The sequence below is a fragment of the Dendrobates tinctorius genome, unplaced genomic scaffold, assembly GCF_039654945.1.
Source record: "Dendrobates tinctorius isolate UK_male_01 unplaced genomic scaffold, ASM3965494v1 ptg000231l, whole genome shotgun sequence".
Classification (NCBI taxonomy): Eukaryota; Metazoa; Chordata; class Amphibia; order Anura; family Dendrobatidae; genus Dendrobates; species Dendrobates tinctorius.
The window spans coordinates 10,711,961-10,735,998 of record NW_027361898.1 but is presented as its reverse complement, the minus strand read 5'-3'; the positions used below and the strand labels follow the sequence as shown (position 1 = coordinate 10,735,998).

Here is a 24,038-nt window from a genome sequence, read left to right as displayed (position 1 = left end):
GATATTGCACTCCAAACCAGACGTTTGCAGCTAGAACAGTCATTTACCACATTAACAATGTATAGAGTGTATTTCTGAATCATTTAATGTTAGCTTCATTGGAAAAACCTGTGCTTTTCTTTCAAAAATAAGGAAATTTCTAAGCCCTAAACTTTTGAACGGTAGTGTACATAGGGAGCTGCCTGCAACGAATCTTGATTTGTGTGCATTCATTGTGGCACAACATTCCTCGTACAACCATTAATAACCTTACCCATGCCAAAGTGTGTAAGTGCATGTATTTCTGCGTGTGGCATACTGTATATTCGATAGTGAATTAATAGTTGGTAGAATGATCCTGGTTTAATGCTCCTTTGATGAATCCCATGAGCTTGTATTGGTTGGCACACTGGTTGCTACAGCTGAGCTTACAGGTTCTTTTAAATGTCAGCTTTGTCCAAGGATTGCTATTCTTAAGACAGCTAATCTGCAGACAAGTCTGCAAGAGAAGATCTTCACTAAGTCTTTCAGACAATTTCTCCACTAGTTTGAGCGAACGTGCTCAGATAACGTGTTATCCGAGCATGCTCAGGTGTTATTCGTTCTCTCACCTGTCTGTAGTGGTCACGGCGACGGAACATTGATACAGGTATCTAGGATGCAAGGACTGGCATGGAGAAATCACCAGCATAGGCAAGGCTTTTTTTTTGTTACTATTCCGGCTTTCCGATAATCTTGATTTGTGGTTCCTGTTGCAGGTGAGCAGCAGACCCGTAACATTCTTCAGTATTGAGCTTCAATTCTCTTTAATTCTCAATGGCCAGGGGAAAAAAAAAAAAAAAAATCTAACTCATCTGTGATGTGCTGCAAGTAGTACAGTATGTGACCCCCGAGTGGCTACAGAAGTCATGTGCATCCCTTGCACATCATCAATGACCACTTATAGACAAAGATCGGCAGGAGACTGAGCATCTGCAATGTGTCAGCTGGGAATGTTCAGATATAAGTAGTGCTTACTTTGCCATAATATAACTGTTGCAACAGTTTTTCTCCGTCATTTGGACGACCCCTTAAAAACACATTTCTTAGGCTACTTTCACATTAGCGTTTTTTAGTGCTGCGCTTCGTGCGCAATAGAAACGTTTGCAAAAAACGCATCATGCGTTTGCTTATTTTAGGCGCATGCGTTTCTAGCCATGTTAACTCTTAAAACGCATGCGATTTTAAACGCAGGTGTGTGTGCATGTCCATGCGCACGCCTGCGTTCCCATAGACTGTAATATATTATTTTGGCGCATTCCATGCGCATGCGTTTTTTTGACACAGGTTGGACGGACCAAAAATGCAACAGGTTGCGTCCGGCGCGCCTAGGCGCACACTACAAAAAACCGCATGTGCACGAAAACGCATACAAACGCGTGCATACGCTAGACCATGCGTCCCCATGCGCTGCGCTAAAAAACGCTAATGTGAAACCAGCCTAAGTTTTGCCAAGTTCACTGCTTCACACCTGTTTTGAGCTGCATTGCTCTATTCTATTTTGCTAGAGGAACAGAGAAAGAGAACTCATTAGGAAAAAAGGATCTTATACAAAATAAAGCAGAAAGGCCCAGGTGACTGCAACAGGGTCTGCCTAGTTTCAGCTTTGTGCCGCAGTATTTTTCCCAACAAATCCTTATTGGGAAACACTACAATAATGGATGACCACAAATGCCACAAAGGGACGCTATACAACAATAAAGAAAATACAAACTTTTATTTAAAGGAACAAAAAAATCAATAAAATCCATCTGAAAGAAGAAAAAAGATTTTTTTTTCAATTTACAAAGTCCATTATGCAGAATAAACATTAAATAATTCCTGATCCCTCAAAAAAAATAGAGCGAACGCTTAAGGCTCAACATTTTCTGGTCCATTTTGTGCTTTATATGGATTAGAGCCTCTGCTATCAGGGGTGGCATACTCTGTAGAGACATGCTAAAAGTGGCCATACTTCAAGTCAGAAATATGTGATGGCTGGCAAGTCATTCTTCCTCACATTACATGAGTTTGTCCCATTTATTTGAACTGGTTGTCAATCAGCGTTCCCTTCATTTTTGCCTTCTTTGCTTCTAATTCAGCCTGTGAAAAAACACACCAGTAAATAGATAAGTCTAAAATGAACCTTGAACCAAACGTCTGGCGATCATAAAGCCCATGAGGCATCGCAGGAGTGAAACATATGGCACCTGTGCACAGAAACAGCGTACATTATCCCCATTACATGTCTCCTAATGAATGACTAGATGCTAATGCAGGGCGGGACAGCATTCAGAAAACGGGCTAAATTAATGTGAGATGGGGCAACTGGCTATGTTTACAGTATCAGGGGGTACCTAGAAGGATGATCACAGGGGACAATTCGTGTGTTAAGTGGCAGCTGTAGGATTAAAAACCTTCTGCTTTTAACTTTAATAATTCAAGATTTTCTTTTACAAAAATATTGTAACATTAACGATTTCAGAATTGTAGCCCATTCAGACGTCTGTGCAAAACGGTCCGAGAAAAGACCGCAATGCAAGAACTGGCACCGGCTCTCCCGACCGGAGCGTGATAGCCTAATAGAAATATAGAGTTGTGCTCAAAGGTTTACATAACCCAGCAGAATTTTTGGTTTCTTGGCCTTTTTTCAGAGACTATGAATGATAACACCAACACTTTTTCTCCACTCATGGTTAGTGGTTGGGTGAAGCCATTTATTGTCAAACTACTGTTTTCTCTTTTTAAATCATAACGACAAGTCAAAACATCCAAATGATCCTGATCAAAAGTTTACATACCCCATTTCTTAATGCCGTGTATTGCCCCCTCTAACATCAATGACAGCTTGAAGTCTTCTGTGGTAGATGTGGATGAGGTTCTTTATTTTCTCAGATGGCAACGCTGCCCACTCTTCTTGGCAAAAAGTACGAGTATACTGTATATGATTGGTCTATCGATAAGTGCCTTTTGGCGCCAAAATGGGGCTTGGACATCTATTGGCATATAGACTTTGTTTACTATGATCTTTTTGAGACACAGAAATATATTGGCTTTTGATCTCCATGGACAACTATCATGCTAACCACGGATTGGCCTGACAACATAGGGTTATGGGTGGTTAATTCACTTAATTTCATTGCTAATATTTTTTTCCAGGACGTCCCTCCTGACAGCACCACCAGGAGGTAGTCCTTCGTATCCTTGAAAGGGGCATGAACGCAGAAGAGTTTAAACAGCCTCTTCCCACCACTACCCTTCAGTGTTTTTCCTGTCTCAATAAGGGACAAACGCAGAAGGTGGCGGTGCGAAGGAAGTACCTGTGAAACGACGTCCCTCTGGGTGTCGGAGTCCGATCGAGCAGGAGGCTCCCGTGAACAGCCACATCCCTCTCTAGGGGGCTCTGGGGCAGTGGAGGTTCTGCCGGGCGAGCATACTCTGCATGAATGCTGAGACCGGAGGAGGTAACTCAGCAGCCGGTTGAGCTGTGTGTTCCTGACATCTGCCGCGGCCCTCCCCAGGGGGCTTGGGCAGCAGCGGCTGTTGTGGCTTTAGAGTCGGTGGCTCGGGCCTACTCTTCCGGTGCGCCAGGTCGGAGGGAGCGCCGGCGATGACATCCGGGACAGGGTCGAAAGCGGGGCCTAGCTGGAGTCTCTCCCTGGTCGGCCGGCAGTATAGGACAGGAGGGGGGGGTCGTGTCCAGGAGATCCCAGGTCCTGTTACGCTTCTGATGCTTCATAGCGGCAGAAGCGAGCCGGTACGGGGCCAGGTTGAGTGTTAGCAGGAATGGGGTATGTGCAGTACGGCCGGAGTCCTGCAACGCCAGAATTGAGAGCAGCTGGGCTCGGAAGGAGGACAAATCAGATGTCTTGAAGCCGGGTAAGGCAGACTACTTAAAGACGGAAAGCTGACAGCATACTTGACTTAGTAAAGATGGAGAATGCTAGCCGTCCAGACGTCCAATCCTTACAGCCATCCCTGGACCATGCGAGTAGGGTGTAGTAGGGGTCTCTTAGCTGGTCACTAGATCCATAGCTACAGAGCCCTTCTTTATGTATTATCTTTCAGAATAAGGAGGCGCCTAGGAGGTACACTTTAGCGGCCAAAATGAAATCTAGCAGATGTCCCTTATGCACGACCAGACCGTGAGAGGGATATGATAAGAAGCTATGTGAAGGATGCGTGTACAAATTACTGCAGGAGGCGCAAAGCTTGTTTCTTACCAGTATAAAAACTATGATCAGAGAGGAAGCGCAAACAACATTCTCAGCACGACTACCAGCACAATCCCCCCGTCTTAAGAGACCCAGATGGGACATGGATCCGAATTCATAGGGAGAAGACGTGTCTGGCTATTCTGAACAGGACTTGGGTGAAGGTTTCTCAGCAGTACTCCCAGAAGAACGGAAAAGATATCTGTTCTCTTCCGAAAATACACACATGCTCCTGCAAGCTGTCAGGAGTACAATGAAGGTTGAGGAGTCCTCGGAACCTGTGACAGTCCAAGATGAGATGTTTGGCGGTGTGAGAACTCGTAGGAATAGAGTATATCCGATCAAAGGGAACTGAAACCCCATTTTTCGACTATGAGCTGCGGCAACTGCCATCAGGGGCTTATCTACAGCATTGTGTAATGCTGTAGATAAGCCCCCGATGTAATCTGAAAGATAAGAAAAAAGAGTTAGATTATACTCACCCTGGCGTTCGGTCCGGTCCGATGGGTGTCGCCGTCCGGTGCCTCCAATCTTATTTTCGAATGGAGACGTCCTCTTCTTTGCTGCCTGTCATGGCTCCGATGCAGGCGCACTGCTCTGCCCGGGAGAGGTTCGTCGCCTATGCACTGCAGTATTCTGTTCTGCCCTCAACAGGGCAGAGCAGTGCGCCTGCGCCGGAGCTACGACAGGCAGCAAAGAAGAGGACGTCACCATTAGAAGATGGGAGGCACCGGACCACAACACCCATCGGACCAAGACCGGACCGCCCCCCCCCCCCCCCCCCCGGTGAGTATAATCTAACTCCTTTTTCTTCTCTTTCAGGTTACATTGGGGGCTTATCTACAGCATTACAGAATGCTGTAGATAAGCCCCTGATAGCGGTGGCCGCAGCTCATAGTCGAAAAATGGGGTGACAGATTCCCTTTAATAATCACATAATGTCAATGATATTGGAGGAATGGGAGGACGTGGGGAGGAAGCTTGTAGTCCCAAGAGATTTTAGGTATCACACTCCCTTCGATCCAGAAGAGACCAAGGTATGGGAAACCGTACCAAAGATCGACATACCTATGGCTATGTCTCTAAGAAAACTGCTATTCCCTTTGAGGACTCATCTGGCCTTAAAGATCCGATGGACAAGAGATCCGAGGACCTCCTTAAGAAAGCATGGGAGTCATCTGCAGCCATCATGAAAGTGAACATAGCAGCCACCTCGGTAGCCAGGTCGATGAGTCTATGGGTTGAGGAGCTAGAGAACCACATTAAAAACAAGACTCCCAAGGATGAAATCCTGAAGTCGCTACCATTGTTGAAAATGGCAACTGGCTTTATGGTGGATGCATCAGCAGAGTCAGTACGCTTTGCAGCAAGAAACAATGCACTATCAAATGTGGCGAGGCGGGCTCTGTGGCTAAGATCATGGACAGGGGATACCCAGTCGAAAAACAAGCTTTGTTCAAAACTCTTCTCTGGTCTGCACGTATTTGGTTCAGTTCTAGATGAGTTGCTTGAGAACGCGTCTGATAAAAAGAAGGGCTTTCCTGAGGAAAAACCGAGGAGAATGCAGTTCTTTCGGAGGACTCGCTCTCACCCCAGGCAGGACTACAATGGAAAGGGGAATTCCAGTAGGTGGAGCTACCCCTAGGGTGGCAAGGGTAGAAGTTCCTTTCAGGATCAAAGGCCCAGACCCACCAGGCAATGACACCAGAGGCATTGGGGGGAGACTCCAGTACTTTCTGAAAGGTTGGCAGTAGATTACCCAGAATCAATAGATTCTGAAAACAGTTGCTCAAGGATACAGGATCGAGTTCACCCAGTTGCCACCCAAAATATACTGTCTAACCCATGCCCAGTCTCCAGCGGTCCATCAAAGACTTCTGAAAGATATACATGAGCTTATAGATTTGAGGGTCGTAATTCAAGTGCCTCATTCCCAACAGTTCCATGGACATTATTCGAGTCTGTTATCCATAAAGAAACAAGGGGTCGAATACCGACCAATAATAAATCTGAAACCACTAAACCGGTGGGTGATCTACAAGCAGTTCAAGATGGAGTCACTCAAATCAGTCATAACGTTGATAAGAAAGGACTTGGTAATGAGCACCTCTAGATCTAAAAAGTGCTTATTACCATGTACCTATTCATGCCTCGCATCAAAAGTACCTCAGGTTCGCAATAAACGACCAAGGGAGGATACAACATTTCCAATTCCGGTGCCTGAAATTCAGTCTCTCCTCTGGTCCCCGAATCTTTAAAAAACTCATGGCAGAAGTTATTGCATTCTTAAGAGAAAAGAACATTCTCACCGTCCCATACTTGCACGACCTGCTGCTAGTGGCAGACTCGCCACGACAGATGGAAGAAAGCTTAACAACCGTCTCACTCCTGGAGAAGCTGAGGTGGTTAATAAACAAAGAAATCAAGTTTTAAGCCAGAAAGGAAAAGGGTGTTTTTAGGGGTACTCCTAGACTCCGAACAGGAGTATTCATTCCTTCCACTGCACAAACAACAAACAATTAAACAGGGGATTCAGACGGTACAAAAGCGGAAATACGTCTCCATCAGGAAAGCCAGGGGAATCCTGGGTCGAATGACTTCATGTATTCCAAGTGTCCAATGGAGTCAGTTTCATTCAAGGATCTTACCGCGGGAGGTCCTTTCGGCATGGGACGGCAAGGAAACATCTTTGGACAACAGGATGTTAATATCCAGAGAAGTAAAGCATTCCTTGTCATGGTGGGCCAGTATAGCAAACCTCGAGAAAGAAAGGACCTGGAGAGTGTTTCCATGCGTAAACATAAATACGGATGCAAGTCTCAGAGGAGCCCACATGGAAGGCTGTTACCTCCAGGGAACATGGTCCACAGCACTGATGTGATGTCAAGGAGGGCTAAGGAATCAACATGTAAGAGTCTTGTCGGACAACTCAACCACAGTATCCTTCCTACTACATCAAGGAGATCCGAGGCACCGTCACTTACAGGAGCAGTCAGAGACAATATTTTCCTGGGCAGAGCTCACAGCAAAAATCAATCACAGCAGTACACCTAAAGGGCTCAAAAAATCAGGTAGCAGATTTCCTAAGCAGGTTCAACCCTCGGAATGGTCTCTAAACGAAGAGGTCTTTGTTCAGCTAACCCAGCACTGGGGTATGCTAGAAATAGACTTATTCGCCTCAAGAATAAATACAATAACTAGAAAATTCTTCTCATTAGATCCAGGAGACAATCTGACCGGGGTAGATGCTTTGGCACAGACCTGGGATATGGGGCACTCTTACGTCTTCCAGCCACTCAATCTAATACCGAGAGTTCTGAGGAAGATCCGGGAGAGTCAGGCATTGGTAATTCTAATAGTCCCATACTGACCCAAAAGGAGCTGGTTCTCCCCTTTAAAGTGGATGGCGTTGGAAGACCCAATCCTCCTACCATCAAGACAGGATCTTCTGATGCAGGGACCTCCACATCATCAAAATCTGGAGATGCTACAGTTGTTAGCTTGGATCCTGAGGAGATCCTGAGGTCAAAGGGTTTGTCAGAACCAGTCATCTCTACCATACAAGAGAGCAGAAAACCGGTAACCTCAACGATATATCTAAAAGTCTGGAAGAAATTCTGTTCTGTACAGCTTCAGTACCCATCACTCATGGTCCAAATATTCCTCAGATTCTAGGTTTCCTTCAGGCTGGCTTTGAAAAGGGTCTGAGCCCTAGTACAGTGAAGGTACAGATTTCAACCCTAGGTTCCTTTTTTGACTATCCACTGGCCAACCATTCCTGGGTAGTAAGATTCATTAAAGCCACTCAGCGTATTAGGCCCACAATATGTAGCTCAGTGCCCCCCTGGGATCTCAACTTGGTTCTAAATGAATTACGGGAAAACCCATACAAGCCTCTAGACCAGGCAAATCTAAGGCCTGCAACATTCAAAACAGTCTTCTTAGTAGCAATAACTTTGGCGAGGCGTATAGGTGAGAGTCAGGCCCTTTCCATAAGAGACCCATATTTAAAGATTCAGGAGGACTGTATCGTCATAAAATTGGATCCAACTTTTCTTCCCAAAGTAGTTACTGACTTCCATGGAAATCAAGAGATCAGGTTACCCACTTTCTGCCAAAACTACAGCAATGAAAAGGAACTCGCTCTTCACTCCTTGGAAGTAAAAAGGAGAGTTCTACAATACTTAAAGCTCACAGAGAGACGGAGAGTGGACTCTAACCTTTTTGTCCAGATGGCGGGAAGAAACAAAGGTAAGGCTGCCTCAAAAGCTACTTTAACCAGATGGTTAATATCGACAATTAGTGCAGCATGTGTGTCGGCAGGGAAACCGCCGCCGGAAAATCTTAGGGCACACTCACTGAGACCAATGTCGGCTAATGGGCAGAGAGTGCAGGGGCATCCATGGACCAGGTTTGTAGGGCTGCGACTTCGTCTAGTTTAAATACCTTTTGCAGACATTGTAAATTGGATGTTCTGTCAAACCAACAGACGGCCTTTGGGAGGAAAGTCCTCCAAGCAGTAATCCCGCCCTAATAGGAGTTATTTGGTATTTCTCCTGGTGGTGCCATCAGGAGGGATGTCCTGGAAAGTAGGAATTAGTCCTACTGTTACTGGTGTTTCCAGGAGTCCATCATGACAGCACCCCTTATATACCCTCCCTTGGATTTCCTGTCGGATATGTGATATGAACATGTGTAGAGAGGAAGTTCAATAAAATTGTTGTTGCATCCATCCTGGTGTGGTACTTGAGAAAATCAACGAAAGGTGGTGGTGGGGAGGGGCTATTTAACCTCTTCTGTGTTCCTGTCCCTATCAAGGATACGAAGGACTTCCTCCTGGTGGTGCTGTCATGATGGACTCCTGGAAACACCATTACGGTAGGACTAATTCCAACTTTTTTGCACTATGTGTTATATGTTATTGTTATTATGTGTATATATTGATTACGTAAAGTGAAAGTTTTTTTAATCATGTTGTATGTAATGTGTGAATGGGCGGGGCCTTGTTGGTGATTGCAGTACATGTGTTTCCATACTATATAAATCTGCCACTTTCTCTGTGGGGTGTACTTGAAAAAGAACTACAGTGGTCGAAACATCACATTAAGGCAAAATAAAGATCAAATTTTGTTTTTCACCTGGATCGGATGCTGTTCCTCTCTATTTTTGATATGTAATCTTTCCGATTGAGTTCATTGGATCTGGTACGTGCATCCCTATATTTAAAGTGCTGTCGACTGCTTCTCTTGTTTTGGCAGTTTTCCAGTCAGACCTTTCTGTTCTGGAGCGTTGGCACCACATGAACATAAATATTCAGAAAGAAGTCTTGATTGTGAACATCTGTGATGATACACTGACCTCCTTGAGTGTTCTTGACTTGTCCAAATGTTGGAAAGAAGTTTTCTTTGCCAAGAAAATAATTCTGGGTCATCCTCCTTAGTTGTTTGACATGGGCTTCTAGGCCTTAGGTGTTACTGAACTTACCAGTCTCTTTTTTTTTTTTAATGTATCTGACTGCTTTTTTGCCCTCTCAAAGTCTCTGCTATTTCTCCCACAGAGTGATTGTGTTGCACAAAGCATTGTTTTCAGTGTATTTCCAATTTCTTTATACCTCAGTTTGTGCTTTTTTTCTTTAGTGATGTTTTTTTTCTTTACGTATGGTTCATTTTTTAGGTGTGTGACAAATAATATTTTAAAGCACAGCATGGGTCTAGGTGTGGAGCTTTCTTCATGTATTGAGAATGTTAACAAAAATGCTATCCAAAAACACATAAAAATACCATAATTTTAATGTGCTTTTTAGAACACAAAATAGAAATCCACCAGTAAGTGTATAAAAAGCCAATGTCATGATATACTGTGATAACCAGCCATACCAGACCATAAAACCTTTTATAGGCAAATTTTCCAATTGTGCAATGTACATAATTCCTGTAATTCTTAAATGATTAGTACAATATGTTTGTACAACAGTTGGAATTGAAGCTGAAAGTCCATGTTTAAAAAATAAATACAAAATTATATATAATAATATAAGCTGGTGAGGCGCCACCTAGCTGCTAGTGAGGCATGTTCACAGAAGTGATTATAAGGCTACTTTCACACTTACCGCTGTTTTTGCGGCCCGCATCACCGCAATTTTATGGTCCGCTGCAACAACGGACCGCAAAAATGCTTGCGATCGTCGTTTTTTAATTTTCCAATACTATTGAAATGGAAGTCACGGTACGCCGCCAAAACAAACTTCCTTTTGTTTATGCGACCCCATTGATTTACAATGGGGGCTGTGTCCGTACGCCGCATAAAAGATCGAGCAAGCTTAATCTTTTACCACGGCCGCAAATACAGCTCTCAAGGACGTACGGCACACCGTGGAATTTTTGCGGGCCGAGTTTGCGGCCCCATAGAAATCTATTGGGGCCGCAAAATCGGCCGGCAAAAACACAGTAAGTGTAAAAGCAGCCTAAGTAGCTCAGTCCTTTGGCATCAGCATTCTGAAGTTAAGTAACGTGATTGCCTCGCTTTGTACTTATTTTATTGTAATATAGAGACAATTCAAATTCAATTTTTGTGATATTTATAAATGGATTTTCTATTGACTTCTACTACAATTAGAGCCAGTGGAAACGGACATTACATTTTTGTGGAAAAATTTTGTGAAGCCCTGATCTAGGTGACTGGCAGAGCACTGTACTCCTTCTCTGGCAGCACCAAAAACAATAAAGGTGAGGTGACACAATGGTTGGCATAGTTGGAGAAATGTCCAAATTGTGCTACAAAATAAATGGTCAATGTACTAAAGTCACCGATCTTCTACGCCAGTGCTAAGCACCAGTTCACACTGACTACATACCAGTTCCTGCAGTCTTCTCTTGCTCATGCCTTTTCTCTCCAATTGCTTCTCAATCACTTTAGCATTCTGGGCATAGGAGTCAGCCACCTCCCTCTGTAAAAAGCAGGGAAATACTGTAATCTAGCATTTGCAATCATGAGACTTTAAAATGTGTTTTTTTGTTTTTTTTTTTACAAAATGTCCAATAGACAAGGCGCAGTGTTGATTGTGCATAAGGTAGCATACCGCTTCTATCTCCTCCTCTTCTTCATCAATGGTGGAAACAGTAACAGAGCTAAACTTGCCCATGTCTTTGGTGCGTTTGGTCATCATCACCTAAGAATGAAAAGGGAACACTATTAGTAGCAGATAAGTGATGCAACGCTTGCATGGAGAGGTCACAGCACAACTGACCATAACAAGAACCACCTCCTTCTTCTAAGACTTACACAAGGCCATGTTCTGACCTGATGCATCTCCTCCACAGCAACCAAGAATATTTAAGTTGAGACATTAAAGAAGCAAAGAAAGCCTTCTTAAAAAAACATGGATTTTTGTGAGAACTCACAGTAAAATTCTTTTCTCCGAGATGGTCATTGGGGGACACAGAGACTGTGGGTGTATGCTTCTGCCGCTAGGAGGCTGACACTAAGTGAAAAAAAGAGATTAGCTCCTCCGCAGTATACACCCTCGCCCCTATTGCGGGCGGAAATCAGTTTGGTGCCAAAGCAGTAGGAGGACAACAAAATCAGCCTTAATACAGGTACAACATGTCCAACGAAAAACACCACCCCTAAACACCACCCCTATATCAAATAAGTAAACATATATTAATTTAAACAAATCAAGGGCCAACTGGCTAATAGGGTGGGTGCTGTGTCTGCCAATGAGCGTCTCGGAGAAAAGGATTTTACGGTGAGTTCTCACAAAAATCCATGTTTCTCCTTTGCCTCATCGGGGGACACAGACTGTGGGACGTCCAAAAGCAGTCCCTGGGTGGGAGATTGACTCACCGATCCAAGCTACATGCACCTCTTGTTTAAAGGTGCGCCACCGCTGCTTGGAGAATCCTTCTACCCAGGCTCACATCCACTGAGGCCTGAGTATGGATATTGTAATGTTTGGCAAATGTGTGCAGGCTGGACCAGGTTGCTGCCTTGCAAACCTGTTCCGTCGAAGCTTAATGCCGAAGTGCACAAGAGGCGCCCACAGCCCGAGTAGCGTGCCCTCCGATCCCTGCTGGAATCGGCGTGCCTCTAATGCGGTAGGACTCCTGACTAGTCAATCAAATCCATCTGGCTATGGTCCATTTTGAGGCAGCGAGTCCCTTCCTGCACCCTTCGGGGAGCACGAACAGCGTGTCCACCTGACAAAAGGGCGCCGTCCTCGACACATACCTCTGGAGGGCTCTTACCAGGTCTAATGTGTGAAGAGCCTTTTCCACACGGTGCACCGGTGCTGGACAAAAAGAAGTCAAGGCAACATCCTCATTAATGTGAAATGAGGACACGACCTTCGGGAGAAAAGGAGGGGCTGGTCTGAGCACCACCTTATCCTTATGGAAAGTGAGGAACAGAGCTCGGCAGGATAGGGCCGCCAGCTCCGAGACCCGCCTGATCGAAGTGATGGCCACCAGGAACACCACTTTCCAGGAAAGGTACCTCAAAGACACATCCTGCAGTGGTTCAAATGGAGCTTCCTGCAGAACACTTAGTACTAGGTTAAGGTCCCAGGCGTCCATAGGCGCCCTATAGGGAGGTACCAAATGGGAGACTCCCTGGACAAAAGTCTTCACCTGCAAATTGGTAACAATTCTGTGCTGGAACAAAAAGGATAAGGCCGATATTTGTCTCCTGAGGGAACTTGGGGCCATGCCCGAGTCTAGGCCGGAATGGAGAAAAGCCAAGATGTTGGGGATCGAGAATCTCAGTGGAGAAACACCACGGCCTCGACACCAAGCGAAGAACACCTACCAGGTGTGGTGGTAAACTCGTGCTGAGGCAGGCTTCCGGGCTCTAATCATTGTAGCGACCACCTTGCTCCTGAACCCTGCCTGGGATAGAATCCAAGATTCAACGGCCACGCCGTCAAACACAGGGCCCCTGAGTTCGGGTGGCAAATCGGCCCTTGAGAAAGTAAATCTGGGCGCTCTGGTAGACGCCAAGGGATGTCGGCAAGTAGCCGCATTAGATCTGCGTACCACGCTCGATGGGGCCAATCTGGGGCCAGCAGGATTGCCGGCACACCTTCCGTCTTGATCTTCTTGACGACTCTCGGAAGTAGTGGCAGCGGGGGAAAGAGATACGGGAGGCGAAACTGGTTCCATGGCAGAACCAACGCATCCACCGCGATTGCCTGCGGGTCCCTGGCCTGAGTGACGTGGGCACCTTGGCATTCACTCTGGAAGCCATCAGGTCCACATCCGGTGTTCCCCACCACTAACAAATCTGCTGGAAGACTTGGGGATGTAGAGACCACTCTCCGGACGCAAGACCCTCCCGGCTGAGAAAGTCTGCTGCCCAGTTTTCCATGCCCGGGATGTGAACTGCTGAAATCACCGAGTGGTTTGCTTCAGCCCACTGAAAAACATGCCTTACCTCGCGCATGGTTGCTCTGCTGCGAGTGCCCCCTTGGTGACTTATGTAAGCCACCGCCGTGGCGTTGTCCGATTGAATTCGGACAGGGCGGCCTGCTAGGAGGTGAAGAAACTTCTGGAGTGCCAGCCAAATTGCTCGTATCTCCAATCAATTGATCGGGAGGCGTGCCTCCTGTGGCGACCACCGTCCCTGGGTTGTGTGGTGGTGAAACACCGCTCCCCAGCCGAGGAGACTGGCGTCGGTTGTCATCACCAGCCAATGGTCTGGGGGAAATGGTTTCCCCTGAGTCAGAGAGGAACTGGTTATCCACCATCCGAGAGACTGTCTGACCTGAGAGGACAGACGACACAGCCGATCGAGCGTGAAAGGGTTCTTGTCCCAAGCTGACAGGAGGATGGGCTGCAGGGGGCGAAGATGGAACTGGGCGAAAGGTATCACATCAATTGCTGCCACCATGTTTCCTAGAATCCTCATCCCAGAGCGGATGGTATGAGGGACTGGTTGGCGAAGTGCCCGGACTCCCTGCCGGAGAGCCAGTACCTTTACCTGAGGGAGAATCACCAACCCTCGGCAAGTGTCGAAGATCATTCCCAAGAAGGAGATCTTTTGAGCTGGCACAAGGGATGACTTCTACTAAGCGGGCAAGAGTATCCAGCGTGATGCTGACATTTTCTTCGCATGCCCGTATTGAAGGGCCTTTGACCAAGAGGTCATCCAGATAAGGCAAGACGACTATGCCTCGAGAATGCAGTATGGCCATGACAACTGCCATAGCCTTTGTGAACACTCTGGGAGCAGTGGCTAGCCCAAAGGGTAGCGCTACGAACTGAAAATGTTGATCGTTGATGGTGAAGCGTAGGAACCTCTGATGAGGAGGAAAAATGGAAATATGCAGATATGCACCTTGGATGTCTATTGAGGCCAAGTATTCTCCCTGCTCCATGGCAGATATGACTGAACGGAGAGACTCCATCCAAAAATGTCTGATCCTGACGAATCTGTTAAGAAGCTTCAGGTCCAACACAGGCCTGACCGACCCGTCCTTTTTGGGAACCGCAAAGAGGTTGGAATAGAATCCCTGAGCTCTTTCGTGTTCTGGCACTGGAATAATAACTCCGTTGTGCTGGAGCGATTTGATGGCTCCCAATAGAGCCCTTGCCTGGGCATCTACCCTGGGAAGCCGGGAAAGAAAAAACCGTCTCGGAGGGCATCTGACAAATTCTATTTTGTAACCTGAGTACACCAATTCTTCTACCCATGCGTAGTGAGCGACGTTGGCCCAGACGTGGTGAAACCAGAGTATGCGCGCCCACCCTGCTGGTGTCGTCTGGTAAAGGCCTCAAGTCATTTGGCTGATGATCTTTGGGATCTGGATCCTCTCGATCTCGCCTGTTGAGCACGCGTTCTCCCCAATGTGTTGGCTCTATATGAGACCTGCCGCTCCCTATTCTGGTTGGGGCGGCCTGAGGCGGCGGAATTGGGCCCTGTAGTCCACCCGGGGTTGCGAAAGGCCCGAAAACGTGCCTGAAAAGGGTGATGAAAAAGCGGTTTGACCTTTTGTTGAAGGAGAAACCCGCTCTTTCCTCCTGTGGAGTCGGAGATAAGTTGGTCCAACTTTTCCCCGAATAGGCAGCCATACTGATAAGGCAGGAAAGTCAAGGACTTCTAAGAAGTAGAATCGGCTCGCCATGTCCTCAACCACAGGGCTCTTCTGATAGAGATTGCATTAGCGGCAGCAAATGCCGAACAATTGGCCGCATCCAAAGACGCATTAATTACATAGTCTCCGGCCATCGCCATCTGACCTGCGACCTCCGAAATCTCTGCAGGTACATCCTGTTCCTGCGCGATCTTGTTTAATGTTTCTGACCATGATATCATGGCTTTAGCTACCCAAGTTGCTGCGAACGAGGGAGCGAGTGCAGGCCCGGACGCCTCATATACTGACCGAGCTAAGCTCTCAATAAGGCGGTCCGTGGGATCCTTAATCGAAGAAACACTAGAGACAGTTAACAGGGTCTTAGTGGCCAGGCGTGAAACTGGCGGATCCACTATCGGGGAATCCATCCATTTTTTACGGAGGTCCGGAGCAAACGGATACCTTGTTTCGAGTGCCTTTTGACCTGAGAAACGCCGGTCTGGACGTTCTCTATTCCGCTGAACTATGTCCTCAAACTCAGGGTGAGAGGAAAAAATTCTGTGCGGGCGCTTCACTCGCTTAAATGCCACCTTATGCCCCATAGCCGCTGCGGGATCATCCTCAATCCCCAGGGTCTGATTGACGGCTTCTATGAGGCTGTCCACTGTTTCACGTGACCCTGTAGTATCCAGGTCAAGGGGCTCATCTGAGTCGCAATCCGAGGTCTGCTCGCTATCAACCACTGGTGACGTGAAGCGAGAAGCAGAGCTTACGGATGCCAAGGCACCGGATGGACTAGGCGACACCCTGTGGATTTGTTTCCTCCGGGTCTGCCTGGAATGAGAGCAGCCCCTGCAGGCCGGAGGATCTAGTGAGGTGGAGGTTCCGTCTAAAGACAGCGAGCCACAGTCCCTGCCCTTATCTGGGGCTTGAAGGGACTCTATTGCTCTCATAAGCGACGCCATGGATTGTGACAGTGATCGGGCCCACTCTGGGGGATTTGACACATTGGTCACGGTCGCAGGGGAGGGCTCCTGGGCGCGTTCGGAATCGCAGGATTCGCATAAACGCTTGCTCTGCTCCCGCGGAAACGCAGCCCAACAAGAGATGCATGCAGCGTAAAAGAAAGTGTGCGTCTTTTCCTTCTCGGATATGCTATATCTCTCCACTGCTGGGTCTATGGGGAGGAGGTAGCACCTCGTTTTTCCCTGTAGCATGGCCTCTCGGGCACTTACCCCAGTCCTGCCCCCCCCCCCCCCCGACGTGGATCTTCCTTCAAATCGCGTGCCGACATATGAGGTGCGCGCCAGCCTGTGAAAACAGGCCTAGGGGCGGTACTTCCGCTTTGCGGCCTAGCCACGCTCCGAAGCCGGGGCCTCGATTTCTATCGTCGCCCAGTGCAGGGCGGGCGGAAGTGACGCGCGGTCCCGGGGGCGGGACTTCCGGCCGCGGCCTAGCTCCAGCCTCAATTTTTCCCCCTACCCGACCGGGGGGGGCGGTATGGCGCTACTGACCGGTGCGGCGTTCCAGGTTGCCGCCTGACGTATCCTCTGCATGGCTAGCGCTGTGGGCTCCAGCCTAAAGACTTACAGGAGCCCTCCCAGACCCTCTCTCCTCTTCCGCCTGAGGGGGTCTTTGACAAAAAAACAGGACGGTGCAGGCACCCTAGCTCCATCTAACCCCTTCAGGGGGTGAGGAGAGGGACCGTCCGCCACCTTGCAGCACCGCAGTCTGAGCATTGGTGGAGCAGTGGGGGCCGCACGGACTAGTCTTGTGCCTCTGTACAGCCCAATGTTTCAATACCTAGGGGTGGTCAGGGCTAAGTCCGGCATTGTGTCCCACATCGCGGGAGAGGATACGTGGAGACGACACTCTCACGTGCTCGCCCTTTGTTGGTTTGGGGAAATCGGACCCTTTCAATAGGATCCGTTGCCCCTGTCACATCTTCATGGGAAAAAGACGAAGAAAAGGTCTGGAGAAAAACCAGACGTGTGCTTCCATGGACACTAAGCAAAAAACTGATTTCCGCCCGCAATAGGGGCGAGGGTGTATACTGCGGAGGAGGAGCTAACCTCTTTTTTTCACTTAGTGTCAGCCTCCTAGCGGCAGAAGCATACACCCACTGTCTCTGTGTCCCCCAATGAGGCGAAGGAGAAAAGAGGAAATAATGTCCCTTATCACTCCAATTCTGCGCTGCTCTGGTGGTCTCTACCAAGAAGTGATAAAGTCCCAACCGTCTGCCATCTAGCTTTGCAGCAATTAGTGGTTTCAGTAGTCAGGTCACTGCCAGATGGAACTTCATCTCATCTGTTCTTAATGGACACCACTCGTGTGGTGGGGGACTGGAGCAGTAAGTAACAGTTATTAGTTACTAGTAACAGTTATTAGTTACCAGTTATTAGGTTTTAGAAGGATAGATATACTTGTTTTGGCAAATGTTGAAAACTCCTGGAGAAACCCCTTTCATTATCATAATAGCATAGAAGACATACCTTTTTAGGTGGATCAGGTTTTTGGGTATAGATGTTGGTTTTGCCGAAACCTTGTCCAAACTTGACCAGAGCGCCATTGAAAATAAAGGTTGCGGGGGCATTCTTTTTCTGGTGCTGGTAGAATAGAGGAAGGCTGCACCTGTGGATAAGCACAAGCACGTAATCAAGTACAAAAAAGTTCATGGTGCAACGGAACGTCGGGGGTCTGACAATAAAACATGAAGTACTCGATCGCACAAAGTATGTAGACATTAAGGTGGAAGTTGTGGTTTGATAGGCAGGGTAGGCTTTAGAGCTGGAGAATCAATAGTTGCATGAGTCTTAACAATGATTCTTATTTTTGAGGGCTATTTCAAAGCAGAACTCAAAAATAAATTTGCAAAAGGAAACTGTATGTCATCCAAATGTCATAGCCAATGGCCTCCAGTTCACATCTCCAAAACACAGCATATTAAATAGCAAAAGCTGGGATCAACATCTGATACGTAGCAGTTTATTCATAGATCGTGTTCTGTCCAGCCATATAACTGCTGTCTAGAAAGTCTAGTAATTTTTTTTTATGTCTCCGTTATTACAGACATTGTATTTTTGTGTGCATTAATCCTTCATATATTTCATATTGTAAGGTAACAGCACCACCTGCTGGCCGTTTAATGCATAGATTCTAGTTTAATTTGCAATGTCTCGTGGGAAGTTCCTAGGGCATTGTGGGATTGTTCCTGTTGCATCATGGTCTTATTATGACACTGTGAAGGGAACAGCAGCCATTATTCCTCCATGTGTCTTAGGAGAAACTACACCATTCCTGTTCTTCATGCTCCTTAAACAGCCTGCTCTAAGCATAGTTGGTAAGCACTATCTAGGTGTCATAATCCTGTGTTTATCAATACGTTTGTTGTACTAAGTAGGTAATCATCAGTTTATATATTACCTCATGTTACCTGTGTATTGCAGACTATCTGTATTTTATACTCTGTGCAGTTATATATTCTGAAATGCTCCATCAGCTGGCATCAGTGCGAATCAAGCCACGATGGACTTTGCCAAGTTCCTTGCTCGACGTGAGTTGGTCACTAAGGGACTTGTAAAGTTCAGCGATCGCGCTGAAAACTACAGGGCTTGGTGAGCCTCCTTCAAAAATACCATAAGAGACATAGGTCAATCATGTAGTGAAGAAGTGGATCCCTTGGTAAAATGGCTAGGAAGTGAGTCTGCCGAACACGCAAAGAGAATCAGAGACATTAATGTAAATTATCCAGATGTCTGCCTCAAAAGAATTTGGAATAGACTTGATGAATGCTATGGCTCAGTAGAGGTTATAGAAAGTGCCTTGTTTAAAAGAATAGAGGACTTTCCTAGAATAGCGAACAAAGATTATTCAAAGCTCAGAGAATTAACTGACTTGTTAATGGAGTTGTGTGTAGCAAAAGTGGAAGGAGATCTTGTGGGGTTGACATATCTCGACACTGCTAGAGGTGTGAACCCCATAGTTCAAAAACTCCCATATAACCTGCAAGACAAATGGGTTACATATGGTTCTAGGTATAAACAGACTTACAATGTACCATTTCCTCCATTCAATGTGTTTGTAGATTTTGTCTCAGAAAAAGCAAAAATTAGAAATGATCCTAGCTTTGATTTCATGCTGTCATGTGCCAATAACTCTGTTAGTAAACCTCGTAGAACAACTATTGAGGTCCACAAGACTAACATTTCTTCCACAGGTTCAGTTCGCAAAGAGTTCAGCTCTGGTCTAGGAGAAGACAAATCCAAGGACCCAAGCAAGCAGTGTCCCTTACACAAGAAGCCACATTCCTTAGTTAAGTGCAGAGCTTTCAGAGAAAAGTCATTGGAAGAAAGGAAGGCATTCCTTAAGGAGAACCACATCTGCTACAAATGCTGCTCTTCAACATCCCACTTCGCCAGGGACTGTGAGGTTAGTGCAAGGTGTGCCGAATGTGACAGCAACGAACATAACTCAGTTCTACACCCTGGACCACCATCGGATGCTTTGCCCCAAGAGCATAGCGGGGAGCTGAAGGACTCAAATACTGACACTCCAGCCATTACTTCTAAGTGTACAGAAGTTTGTGGAAATCTCATAGGAGGCAAGTCCTGCTCTAAAATTTCCCTAGTGACAGTTTACCCAGCAGACGAAAAGGACAAGGCCATCAAAGTATACGCGATTTTAGATGATCAGAGTAACAGGTCATTAGCCAAGTCTGCCTTCTTTGATAGCTTTAACGTTAGAGGACCGAGTGCTCCCGTGCTCCCTACTCTTTGAAAACTTGTGCCGGTATAGTAGAGACAGCTGGTAGAAGAGCAACAGGCTACGTAGTCATATCTATAGATGGCCAAATGTGTCTGCCCTTACCAACCATATTGGAATGTAACCAGATTCCTGACAACAGGTCAGAGATACCAACGCCTGAAGTGGCATCGTATCATCCTCATCTGAAGCGTATAGAACGCCTGATTCCTAACCTTGACCCAGAGGCTCAAATAATCTTGCTCCTTGGGAGAGATATTCTACGAGTCCACAGGTTAGGCAGCACATCAATAGCTCTCACAATGCTCCATATGCCCAGAGACTCGACCTTGGGTGGGTCATTGTAGGAGAGGACTGTTTAGGAGAAGCACACAAACCGACAGTGGTTAACAACATGCTTACCAGTACGCTTGATCTCTCTCTTTCATCCATGTGAAAATCACTACTTCATAAAGGAGTTGCTACACAGCACTTCAGCACCAAGTATCTTAGCGAGTCGTGCCAATGATGATTGTATTCAGAATTGCAACCAAGATCACCTTGGGTGTACGGTCTTCCGCAAGACCGAAGAAGATAATAGCACAGCAATGTCATTTGAAGATAGACTATTCCTAGAGATGATGGAGCAAGGAATGGTGCAGGACAAAACGAAGAGTTGGATTGCATCTCTACCCTTCAAGCCTCAAAGACAACGCTTGCCTAACAACAGAGAACAAGTTTACAAACACTTTGTCTCCCTCATGCACAGCTTCTGTAGTAGACCAAAGATGAAAGACCATTTCTTAACCTTCATGGAGAAGATATGTAAGAACGGTCATGCAGAGTTAGCACCTACACTTCAAGACTTTGAGGACCACTGGCACCATGGTAAACACGTCCACACAGCTCTACAGCTAGAGCAGTCGAAGAATATAATTATCCGAGCTGTACAACGGGAAAACTATGCCAAAGAAATCGACTGTTTAACCAATCAACGACAAATACCAAAAGATAGTGTTCTGAGGAAACTCAGAGCAGCAAGAGAACTGCAACTCTCTTCCAACTTGGATATGAATGACGTAGAAAAATACCTAAGTGTACAAGGGTGTACTTAGACATTCAACCCACCACATTCTTCACATATGGGAGGTGTATGGGAGAGAATGATAGGAGTCACAAGGAGAATCCTCGATTTAATCTTCTTACAGGAAGGATCTGCAAGACTGACACGAAAGTGTGACAACATTCATGGCCGAAGTGTCAGCCATCATAAATGCCAGACCGTTGACTCCCAATTTCCAGTGATTCTGATGACCCAACTGTTCTCACCCCAGCCCTGCTGCTTACGCAGAAGACCGACCCTAATTGTTCTCCACCTGGAGAATTTAATGTTAAAGACCGTTACAGGAGTCGATGGAGACAAGTACAGAGTCTCTCCAATGCCTTTTGGGACAAGTGGAAAAAACAGTACCTGCCTACTCTGCAACAGAGGAGAAAGTGGCAAACCAGCAAGCCTAACCTCCAGCCTGGCGATATAGTACCAATGAAAGACTGTCGGTCTCGGAGAAATGAATGGCCATTAGGTCTCATTACCCAGACATTCCCAAGTAAGGATGGAATCGTACGCAAGGTGGAAGTAAAAATAGGAAAACAAGGCGAGACCAAATTGTTCCTCAGGCCAGTAGGGGAACTCGTTCTGCTGTTCTCGTCTATTAAACACAATAGTGACGTCGGCTGACGTCAAGCGGGGAGTGTTCTGTCCAGCCATATAATTTCTGTCTAGAAAGTCTAGTCTTTTTTTTAATGTTTCCGTTATTACAGACATTGTATTTTTGTGTGTATTAATCCTTCATATATTTCATATTGTAAGGTAACAGCACCACCTGCTGGCCGTTTAATGCATAGATTCTAGTTTAATTTGCAATGTCTTGTGGGAAGTTCCTAGGGCATTGTGGGATTGTTCCTGTTGCATCATGGTCTTATTATGACACTGTGAAGGGAACAGCAGCCATTATTCCTCCATGCGTCTTAGGAGAAACTACACCATTCGTGTTCTTCATGCTCCTTAAACAGCCTGCTCTAAGCATAGTTGGTAAGCACTATCTAGGTGTCATAATCCTGTGTTTATCAATACGTTTGTTGTACTAAGTAGGTAATCATCAGTTTGTATATTACCTCATGTTACCTGTGTATTGCAGACTATTTGTGTTTCATGCTCTGTGCAGTTATATATTCTGAAATGCTCCTGTTATTGCATTCTATAGTTTCACCCTTTCCTGTCACATCTGCAATCAATAAAAGGTTACAATTTTACAGCCTCTATTCTTAACCCCTTAACGACCGCCGATACGCCTTTTAACGGCGGTAATTAAGGGTACTTAAACCACAGCGCCGTTAATTCACGGCGCTGTGATTTAAGTGAATAGCGCCCCCCAGTGTCGGATTTTCTCCGGGGTCTCGGCTGCCAGGGGTAGCCGAGACCCCAGAGAACATGAATCGGTCGGTTTTTACCGACCCCCGCTTTTGCGATCGCCGTTATTAACCCTAAAACGGCGACCGCAAAAAAAAAAAGCCGCGATTTTACATTTAATTTCTCTTTCCTCTGATGTGATCGCACATCAGAGGATAGAGAAATAGGGTCCCCGATCCCCCCGGTCCCCTCCCGGTACCTCTCACTTGTCCTCCGTCCGCTCCCGGTGGTCCCGCGCCCGCCGGCGTCATCCGATGTGCGCCGCCATCTTGAAAATGGCGGGCGCATGCGCAGTGCGCCCGCCGGGAATCTGCTGGCTCCGGCTGGCAGATTCCATTCATTATTTTGATCACTATGATAAACGATCATAGTGATCAAAATAATAAAAATAGTACATAACCCCCCCGTTTATCACCCCCTTATATAGGCACACATAATGAAATAAAAAATATATTTTTTAGTTTTCCATAAGGGTTAGGGTTAGGCTATGGTTAGGGTTAGGCTAGGATTAGGCTAGAGTTAGGCTAGGGTTAGGCTAGAGTTAGGCTAGGGTTAGGCTAGAGTTAGGCTAGGGTTAGGCTAGAGTTAGGCTAGGGTTAGGCTAGAGTTAGGCTAGGGTTAGGCTAGAGTTAGGCTAGGGTTAGGCTAGAGTTAGGCTAGGGTTAGGCTAGAGTTAGGCTAGGGTTAGGCTAGAGTTAGGCTAGAGTTAGGCTAGAGTTAGGCTAGGGTTAGGCTAGAGTTAGGCTAGGGTTAGGCTAGAGTTAGGCTAGAGTTAGGCTAGAGTTAGGCTAGGGTTAGGCTAGGGTTAGGCTAGGGTTAGGCTAGAGTTAGGCTAGGGTTAGGCTAGGGTTAGGGTTAGGCTAGGGTTAGGCTAGGGTTAGGCTAGGGTTAGGCTAGGGTTAGGCTAGGGTTAGGCTAGGGTTAGGCTAGGGTTAGGCTAGGGTTAGGCTAGGGTTAGGCTAGGGTTAGGCTAGGGTTAGGCTAGGGTTAGGCTAGGGTTAGGCTAGGGTTAGGCTAGGGTTAGGCTAGGGTTAGGCTAGGGTTAGGCTAGGGTTAGGCTAGGGTTAGGCTAGGGTTAGGCTAGGGTTAGGCTAGGGTTAGGCTAGGGTTAGGCTAGGGTTAGGCTAGGGTTAGGCTAGGGTTAGGCTAGGGTTAGGCTAGGGTTAGGCTAGGGTTAGGCTAGGGTTAGGCTAGGGTTAGGCTAGGGTTAGGCTAGGGTTAGGCTAGGGTTAGGCTAGGGTTAGGCTAGGGTTAGGCTAGGGTTAGGCTAGGGTTAGGCTAGGGTTAGGCTAGGGTTAGGGCTAGGGTTAGGCTAGGGTTAGGGCTAGGGTTAAGGGTTAGGGTTGGGCTAGGGTTAAGGGTTAGGGTTGGGCTAGGGTTAAGGGTTAGGGTTGGGCTAGGGTTAGGGCGAACTAGGATTAGGGTTGGGATTAGGGTTAGGGGTGTGTTGGGGTTAGGGTTGGAGCAAGAATTGAGGGGTTTCCACTATTTACCAACTTTGGGGGTCTAAAAATTGGGGTCTAAAAAAATCACTTTTGTGGAAATAAAA

At 46.7% G+C, this 24,038-nt stretch overlaps 1 protein-coding gene across 1 annotated transcript in view; it reads right to left on the bottom strand.

Annotated features, from left to right (window-relative positions):
- Window positions 1-1,716: 1,716 nt before the first annotated feature.
- STEEP1 (STING1 ER exit protein 1) overlaps window positions 1,717-24,038 on the bottom strand; it is an 82,286-nt gene continuing 59,964 nt past the window's right edge. Inside the window, exons 4-7 of the mRNA XM_073556106.1 lie at window positions 17,772-17,910; window positions 11,290-11,379; window positions 11,065-11,157; window positions 1,717-2,100 (exon numbers count right to left, since the gene is read on the bottom strand). Coding sequence (XP_073412207.1) covers window positions 2,038-2,100; window positions 11,065-11,157; window positions 11,290-11,379; window positions 17,772-17,910 — 385 coding nt within the window. The 3' untranslated portion in view covers window positions 1,717-2,037. The remainder of the gene's footprint in view (window positions 2,101-11,064; window positions 11,158-11,289; window positions 11,380-17,771; window positions 17,911-24,038) is intronic.